This window comes from Priapulus caudatus, unplaced genomic scaffold (assembly GCF_000485595.1).
Source record: "Priapulus caudatus unplaced genomic scaffold, Priapulus_caudatus-5.0.1 Scaffold556, whole genome shotgun sequence".
NCBI classification, from domain to species: Eukaryota; Metazoa; Priapulida; class Priapulimorpha; order Priapulimorphida; family Priapulidae; genus Priapulus; species Priapulus caudatus.
The window spans coordinates 111436-120971 of NW_014577617.1; the positions used below are offsets into that span (position 1 = coordinate 111436).

Here is a 9536-nt window from a genome sequence, read left to right on the forward strand (position 1 = left end):
TAAATGTATGGATAGTAATGTATAGTAAGTATAATAATGTTAAATGTATGGATAGTAATGTATAGTAAGTATCATAATGTTAAATGTATGGATAGTAATGGATAGTAAATGCAGCAATATTAAACTTAGTAAGGATAGTAAATATAGTAATATTAAATGTAATAACAATACCACCCGAGAAAAAAAGTCATTCGAGCGAAGAACCTTAAATGACGATATAACGTCTGACTTATCCGACCTTTACCTACGTGTTTGACCTCGCGACCCGCAGGTATGAGAAGAGCACTCGCGTGGTGTCGGTGCCGCGCGGCGGCGGCGAGGCGACCGTAGCTAACTTCACGCTGCAGCGCGACGCTGCCGCCTGGTCGAGCAGCTTTGACTACGCACTCGAGCGCAACCTGCGACCTCGTGCATACGACGCCGACCCCACGCGCACAGCCTACGCGCTCGCAGACGCACACCGGGGACTCGTCCACATCGTACAGTACGGTGAGTGATCAACGGGTGATCGATGAGTTATTGACGAGTGATCGATGAATGATTGATGAATAATTGATGAATGATCGATGAGTTATTGACGAGTGATCGATGATTTATCGATGAGTGATTGATGAATGATTGATGAGTGATTGATGAATAATTGATGAATGATCGATGAATGATTGATGAATGATTGATGAATGATTGATGAATGATTGATGAATGATTGATGAATGATCGATAAATGATCGATGAATGATTGATGAATGATTGATTAATGATTGATGAATGATCGACACGTGGGTCAGCGGGTGATTGACGAGTGATTGAAAAATAATCGATGTGTGATTGACAAGTGATCGATGAGTGACTTATTAGTGAGTGAATAATGTGTGGTCTATGAATGATTGATAATCTATCGATGAGTGATTGATGAGTAATCGATGAGTTGTCAGTGAGTGATTAATGAGTGATTACTGAGCAATTGAGCAGTTAAGTTATCGCCACATCAGCGTTCTCTCTGCCGCTGTATGGCTTCGTGAATCTGCGGCGGAAACTTTTGCAGGCAACACAGCTAGTGGGAAGCCGATCATTGGCGTCCATCTAGAGGAAAGTCAGCTGGGCGTGGCCAACAAAGCGAAGGTGGGCCTGATTGGCCAGATGCATCCGGAGCAGCCAATCGGGAGCGAGCTACTGCTGCGACTGGCAACGCACTTGGCGACGGGTGAGACCGCATTGTTGATTATCTCGTTAATCGATTAATTATGATTAATTATTGAATTAATTGACATTGAATTAAATCATTATCAATATTAGTTTGTTAACAATATTGTAACATAATTAAAAAAGACGATTATGACATCGTATCATCGTGACATCAAGGCGGTTTTCAGTCGGCGGAGCTCGGTAGATGTTTGTCGGAGAAACAAATATTTGTCATGTTGGTGAGGAAACAATCGACCTTGTTCCGCTGCACGCTCCAACCACGCGCATCCCACGACGTGCTACTGCATTCTTCTCGTTTCAGGCATGGCGCAGAACGACCCGCGCATCGGTAAGATATTTCAGACGACGACAGTGCACATTGTGCCGGCGGTGTATGCGGACGGAGGCGGGGTGGAGGGAGTCTGCGCGGGAAACTACACCGGCAAGCAGCCACTCTACGTGACCACGGTAATCGCGGCACGTGTGCGTGCGCTCCCGTCTCTCTACCTGCTTCACTGCTGCTCGATTAGATTGCTCAAACTAATTACCTGTTCATTTTTTTTTCAAACTGGTGTCAGAGCTAATGTTAAAACTGCAATGTTCTGTCTTTTTGTGTCTGTGTGTTCTCTGCTCTGCTGTGGTTTTGGGCCGAAAATGGCTTCCGTGCATCTTTATCACTCGATCGATTCATCGTTTAGATCGATTAAACCACTCACCGTTTCAAACTGTTACCAGGTTTTGTGCCAGAACTGTGAGATATTTTACAACTTCTGAATGTCCTTAAAACGATCATTGCGAGAATTTTGCTCAGAAAAACTAAATATAGCTGAATATAGTCTCACCTGACAGCAAAAATATCACTTATTACACCAACATTCAAAACACCAATATTTTATGCAGTTATAGCTTAGAAAAATTGATTTGACCACATCATACCAGCAGCAAATTTTTTCGAGTCAAGACTTTCAAAAATTACAAATGGCGTCTCAAACAAGCGAACATAATTAAAACAAAAGGGCGTGCAATTCTGTTTGGTAAATATTATTGAGTTTTTATGTCAATAATTCAGAGCACTTTCTGTCATTGTCATTCCCGTGTTACTATCTGACTGGCAATCCACAAGCTTTTCTAATAACAGACTTCACGTGGCATTAGTACTACACTGCTGTTTACGCTAGTATGAGCGTCTGTGTTTACACTCTGACCTGATTTCTACGGTGCGTGGTATGCATTGCTGCACCGTGATAGATGTTTCGCGCTACCGCGAGAAAATTCGAGAGATGGCAACGGTAAACAGAAACAGAACGCAAAATTGTAATCGTGCATGATTTCATTGCATTTGGTGAATACGAAGGTTCTAAGACATTTTATCGTTACTCTAGACAATTGCTGTTACTCAAGCAATAACGGTAGGTAACTAGGTATCATGAAAGTGGGGAAAACACTGGAAAATTCTCGCAATATATGCTTTAACTACTTCTCGTTATGTCTTCTCCAACAGTTTTAAGAGCTAATGCCAAAAATCTAGAGACTTCTTCTGCACATTTATAACTGTTTGTCGACACGGTATTGAACTGTTGTCAGCATCCACGCTGCCTGTCACTTGCTGCTGACATGTCACAGTAGCGCTGGTGTCACACGCATGTGTGACATAACATGTGACGGCTTCAGTAGCGTGTGCGTCCTTCGGTTGCAGGAGAGCGAGTTTGCGGCGTTCGATCAGTGCCTGAGCATCCATCACTTCCACATCGCCTTGAGCATGGAGAGCGGCCGCAGCGGCACCAGGTAACGTCAGCAGCTGCGCGTAACCACGGTTACGAACACGCGATCATCACATGCCATCGCGGGCGCACGGGTGTGACAGCATATGCGCGTGACCGGCTGTGTAATTGCACGCGTGTTTGCGTGACAAATATCTTAAGAGGTGACGTAACACAATGAAATCATCGACACCATTGTCGCTCTCATTCAATTTTCGATTCAATTTGACTTATTTGCGTTTTAGAAATATTACAGTGCGAGTAGTGATGAAATAATAAACCTTTCATACACAGGCGTGGCACAGGTATGCAAGGGTCTAGTCAGGGACACCTTTACTATGGGTTAGTTTGGTGAATTCTTAATTCATGCTTCAGTTCATCGCCGGCGCGGCTACCAGAGGACGCCACCTTGCTGAGTGACCTCAGCGCCACCTATGCATCTGTGCACCCCGACATGGCCGTCAACCGTTCGTGCGACGACGTTGCCGCAGTAACACCTGAGTATGACTCGTACGAAGCGTACGCATATGACAAGTACGGCACACTGATGGTGAGTGGCGCCCCCGGGTGGTGCGAATGCGCAAAATAAATAACAAAAATAATTAAAGAAATCAAACAACATAAACGTCACAGTCTCTCGCTGAGCCGTGGTGAAAGCGAATCTATCTACTCCTCTAGCTATCCGCCGGCGTCGACTGCTGCAGTTATCCAGGTGGCAGCACCTTACCGGATCTGTGGATGGACAACCTGGAGTCTCTCTTGCGTTTTATAGAGAAAGCACAGCAAGGTGTGTGAGCGTAGTGTAGCCTGGCATTATTGACGACTTAATACTCTGTGGTGAATTATTTCGCATTGCGTTGGTTGTTGTAGGAACTAGGCCAGTTTCCTGTCTGGGTTTTGTTTGCCGAGTGCTCTTTCTCTCTCTCTCTCTCTCTCTCCCTCTCTCTTCATCTCTCTCCCCCCTCTCTCTCCCCCCTCTCTCTCCCCTTCTCTCTCTCTCTCACTGCTTTCTCTCTCTTGTTCTCTCTTTCTCTCTCTGGTTTATAATTGCGCTCGTGTTGCTGCTGCAGGCGTGCGGGGCATGGTGCTCAACAACAATGGTCAGCGGCTGACGGTCAACACGAGCGTGGAGGTGCGCGGCCCGAGCTCGACCATCCCTGTCCCGCTCGCGGGAGCCGAGTTTCTCAGGATCCTTCCCCCGGGAACCTACACCGTCACTGCCCGCTCCCCAGGTGAGATGAGTCGCCGTGGCAACGATGCGTCGTCGACGAGAGCAGCAGACAGATCGTAGGATTCTTTGTTTTTAGATTCGGTGGTCGAACAGAATCAGAGTTGCAGAATATATCTATGTGCATATATATACAGTGGACCCCCGAGATATGAACGGCTCGACATACGAATTTTCGAGATACGAACGACCTCCCCCCGTTGAACGTATTGTATTCGACAAACGAATAAAATTCAACATACGAACGTCTTACGAATCAGCCAATCAGGGCATAGGCCTAGCGTGCGCTTTTTCAATGAGTCAGTTTAAGTATGTGACTCATTGAATGTGGTTGTGCTTTCATGATTGCACTTGCTGTACGTAAATTACTGTATGTCCTATATAGGGTTCGAGATACGAATTTATCGAGATACGAACAAATCTGTGGAATGAATTAAATTCATATCTCGGTGGTCCACTGTATATACAGAAGCTCCTGAGGAATTTCAGAAGGCGTGTCATTTATAGACAGATGGGGGAGGGCCGGGGAGTAGATTGAACCAATTGGAGTCAGTTACGCATATAGAATTAGCAAGGTTAGGGTGCAATGCAACTTTCCCTTGTTTCCACTAGCTAACTAACGTAGCTTCGTTGCGTTGCAGGCTACGATAGCTTGAGCAAGAAAGTTGTCGTTGTTGACCGCACGATGGCGCTGCTGCAGCTGCAGCTGGACGTGGAGGTGGAGCGTATGTCGTATCACGACTACGCGTCGACGGTGGAGCTCATGCAGCAGATAAACAAAGACAACCCTCACATCACTCGCCTCTACAGGTACACTCCCCCCCAACCTTCCCCTGTCACTAGCTGGCAGGTGTTAAGCTCAACAAGAAATCTATTTAACAAACAACAAGAAATTCTACTGGTCATAGTCGTTTTCGTATATCGGCTATCAACGTTCTACAGTAATCTGGTTGTCCTTACGTGTTTGTTCAATTTTGGTGTATTTTCTCTATGATTAATGTTCACCATAGTTTCAAAAGGATGTGTAATGTTAATATTATATTAACATATTGACAAATAATATACTGAATAATATGACAATAACATGCGTGTATTGTTGTGTTAGCATCGGGCGGTCGATACTGCAGCGAGACATTCTCGCGCTGGAGGTCGGCCGCACGCCCGGCACACAGCAGCCCGGTACGCCCGCCGTCGCCCTTGTCGCCGGTATCCACGGCAACGAGGTCGTCGGCCGCGAGATGCTGCTGCAGTTCGCGCAGCATCTGCTGAAGAGTTACCGCAAGGACGACATGATAACGGAGGTGCGTGCACGCGCGCGATTACGATATCGAGGCGACGACTGTGCCTGATCCCCACCTAGTAGTTCTGTTAATCCTCACCATGAGGCGCCACTGCAGTGTCTGTCCATCCTAAGTTCTGTACTAAGATAATAAAAGCCTGCATTCACTTTATTGCCGCTTAGTATATTTGTCACAATCGACCCTTCCACCCTTAATGATGCCCCTGATAACCACGCCCCCCTTAAATCTTTGGGTCTGGTAGGTTAGACAAGCTAGTGTAGTTCATACGTGTTTTTCACGCATACACACCAAATTCTCGACTTCGTGGCTCTTGCCACGCAGCATTTTATGTTTGCTAGACAGAACATCTTAATACTGATTGGCTGATTCTCGGCCTTGTCTCAATGCTGATTGGCTGATTCTCTGCCTTGTCTCAATGCTCGATGTTCTCTGTCTTAGTTTATTCATGAGACGGCGATTCACATAGTGCCTCTGCTGAACCCTGATGGCAGTGACTCAGCACTCTACGGTCAGTGCGTCTCAACGGAGGGTCGCAGCAATGCCAACCACATCGACCTTGACGTGTCCTTCCCCGGTGCGTGTGCAGACGAACCCATCCACCGCACGTCGCAGCTGGAGTGATGCCAACTGTCATAATTATTATTGAAAGCTGTTATTTTATAATTAGTAGTTATTATGGTTGAATCATAACTAATAATTAATATTTAACTAATTAAGTTATGAATAATTAGTTAGTCAGTATACCTTCTTCGTTTCAGAAGCAGGTGTCACCGCAGTAGCATTGCCACCAGAGGTGCAGGCGGTAGCTGACTGGATGAAGAGCATACCATTCGCGCTTTCCATCTCCCTGCAGGGCGGCAATCACGTGGTCGCCTATCCGGTTCAGCGTAAGTTACGCCCCACTAATTTATTGATCGCTCGCCTAATTAATTATTACGCTAAATATTCCAATAATGTTATTACTCTAGGTTATTGTGATTGATTTTCATTAATTCACTAAATCGTTAATTAATAACTGATATTGTTATTATTTGATTTTTATCACTGATGCATGATAATGCTAATGAAGGGAACCCCTAGTGCAGGGAGTACATTCAACATGCTATCACTATACTGTCGCAAATATATATATATATACAGTATTGTATCTATAAATTCTAGCATCGTTCGTAGACGATTGAGCAACGACGAGAAACACCTCGTAACTAGCTAGTCGACATCTCGGCCGTAACTAGCTAGTCGACATCTCAGCCGTAACTAGCTAGTCGACATCTCAGCCGTAACTAGCTAGTCGACATCTCAGCCGTAACTAGCTAGTCGACATCTCAGCTGTCGTCTCTATCGTCTTGCGTCGTCTGCACAGGTAACGAGTCGACGACACGACTCATTGCGGAACACTATGCCGCCGCGATGCGATTCGACGACGCAGATGACGACAGCCATTGCTCAAACAAGTTCGACCCTTCGTTCAAGTCGGTGCCGGTGAATGGAACCGTGGTGCGGGACAGTGACGGCCGCAGCCTGCAGGTCAGCTGTCACCAGCCATCTGTAACTCATCGCCTTGCCATATGTCATCTGTCACCTGTCACCTTTGTAGACGTTGCCAGCTCACAACCATAGCCACTAATTTAGGTAGTTAGTCGTTCTGTCTGTTGGTCTGTAACCAGACCAGATAAATACATGTTAGGAACCATTTTCGTAATCGATAGTTTTATTGAAGTGATTTTCTTGCCTGCATGCAGGACTACGTGTTTTCCTCGACCGTCGGCATGGCTGTCACAGTGTTTACTGGTTGCTGCGGTTACCCCAAAGCAGACGAGCTGCCATTGCTCTGGAAACAGCACAAGATCGGCCTTCTGGCAATGATGAATGAGGTAGATTAGTCGTCATGGCAACGAATTAATTAGTCCTTACGGTCGTCAGCATCTGCTTTGATATTTTTCGAGAGATACTTTCGTCAGTGTTCACAGCGTGGAAACGGGTCACACTGTCCGTCTGTGACGATTGTTGACAGAGATTTGTGACAAATGCATATAAGTCTGTGTGGAATTAATTGTTACACTCACTCTAATCTAGACCATGAATTCTCACGGCCCTCCAACGTTTATTCCAAATCATTTCACGTTTCATGTCGCAAAGGTTCACCACGGAGTGACAGGCTTTATCCGCGATGCGAACAACCTGCCGATAGAGGGCGCTAAGGTGGCGATCGAAGGCCTCGACAAGCCCGTCTACACGGGGAAGCACGGCGACTACTGGCGCCTCCTGGACGAGGGCGAGTACACGCTCGTCGCGTCGGCGTCCGGCTATCGCTCGCAGATCGAGGTATCCCATCTTGCATTGCGTGCACCAAAGACATTGAACATTCAGTCACTGAATACTATGCGTTATATTATTATTTATATTATATATATTATGTTATGTATGCTAGGTGGTATTCATAGTATTATAGAAATAACAATTTTAAAGAAATTACAAGATTAATGCCAGTGTTATTTCACTCATGCATATATTATATAGACTGTAGACACTATATGCTTACATACATGGTATCATGAATGTACGTATTAGGATACGTATAATTATATATAAATGCTTTTATTCATGTTAACCATGTAAAGTGTTGCGCGCATCTTTTCACACGTTCGATTCTCATCTTCGTTTCACGTTCATGTTTTTGTCAAGTTTTTCTATTTTTTCATTGGAGCTGTAATGTGTGCATGCAATCGCGTAAAACTGTCTGTCAGTAGCAGCCGTATTGTAACCCTTGTCGTACTTACATTTCTGTGCGAATTACTGACACACGTTTTCTGTAGATTGTGCACGTGCGGCAGGCGCACACGGCCGTCGTGCGAAACCTGCAGCTGCCGAAGGATGAGCGTCTGCTTGGCATCGAACCTTACCTGCTCATTGCCATCGCAGGTACGCTATCGCCCCCTACCCCCCGCATCTCACCCTGCCTGCAACCCTCCCCCTGCTCCTGCCCCCGCCCGCACCCGCGTGCGAACAGTGTTATGTTCCGCATGGACATTGTATGAAACAATATGGGAATGATAGTATTCAAGGTGTTCACAGCGTTCAAGGTGTTCACAGCGTTCGAGGTGTTCACAGCATTCAAGGTTCTCATTGTGTCAAAGTGTTCACAGTGTTCGATGTGTTCACAGTATTTGAGTTGTTTACAGTATTCCATGTGCTCATTGTATTCAAGGTGTTCACAGCGTTCAAGATTCGATTGACAGCACACAACTCTTTTATTTAACGAGTTGTTAAATTGGACGTTAATGAAACATGATGCGACGTTTTGTCTCCTTTGTCGTCCTGCAGGTGGAGTCACCGTCTCGCTGATGGTGATCTCGCTGTGTGTGTATGCATGCACGATACGCAGCAGCAAGACGCGCTACCAGAAGCTCGACAGCTCGTCCGGCGGCGGCGGCGGCGGCGGCGGCGGCGGCGGCAGCGGCGGGCGGCGTGAGGCAAACCCGTCGCGCAAGTCACTGCTCACGTACCACGACTCGGACGACTCCGACGATGAGGACGTCTACTACGAGAAGCAGACAATCTGATCGCCACGGCGACGGCAACGGCGGTGGCAGCGACGGTGGCGCTGGAGTCGGCCGTGGGACCTATCAGTGAGCGTTGCCTCGGTTTCGTGGTCGGACGGCCCCAACAATCAACCTGGGATGGCGTCGTGAAGGTTGTCAGAGAGATCATTGCAAAGGTCGTCATGAAGGTCGTTGTATGGGTCATCGCGAATGTCGTTCGAGATCGTTATATGGGCAATAAACTTTCGGCCAAAGTGATACAGCCAAATCCCATGATTGGAGGATAGCATGGTGGTGATTATATGGTGATGATGATTAGATGGTGGTGATTGAGGGGGATAGCAATTAGGCAATGTCACGCTGGCTGTATGTCGCCTAATTGCCGTGATTGCATACTCGTAGCTGGCTGATAGTAAAAGCTGGTAGTGTGAGTAGCTGCTGAATCTACCCTGACTGATCACGTAATAAATAAATAATATATATACACTTACCTATACATGTATGTATATATATATATATA

At 46.2% G+C, this 9536-nt stretch overlaps 1 protein-coding gene across 1 annotated transcript in view; it reads left to right on the forward strand.

Moving 5' to 3' along the window:
- Positions 1-9530, forward strand: part of LOC106811608 (carboxypeptidase D-like) — a 31002-nt gene extending 21472 nt beyond the window's left edge. The window contains exons 11-26 of the mRNA XM_014815308.1: positions 272-489; positions 1046-1204; positions 1508-1653; positions 2882-2970; positions 3321-3495; positions 3624-3732; positions 4016-4177; positions 4815-4983; positions 5279-5474; positions 5913-6048; positions 6233-6361; positions 6838-7001; positions 7217-7348; positions 7614-7799; positions 8291-8396; positions 8799-9530. Coding sequence (XP_014670794.1) covers positions 272-489; positions 1046-1204; positions 1508-1653; positions 2882-2970; positions 3321-3495; positions 3624-3732; positions 4016-4177; positions 4815-4983; positions 5279-5474; positions 5913-6048; positions 6233-6361; positions 6838-7001; positions 7217-7348; positions 7614-7799; positions 8291-8396; positions 8799-9037 — 2515 coding nt within the window. The 3' untranslated portion in view covers positions 9038-9530. The remainder of the gene's footprint in view (positions 1-271; positions 490-1045; positions 1205-1507; positions 1654-2881; positions 2971-3320; positions 3496-3623; positions 3733-4015; positions 4178-4814; positions 4984-5278; positions 5475-5912; positions 6049-6232; positions 6362-6837; positions 7002-7216; positions 7349-7613; positions 7800-8290; positions 8397-8798) is intronic.
- The last annotated feature ends 6 nt before the right edge of the window (positions 9531-9536 follow it).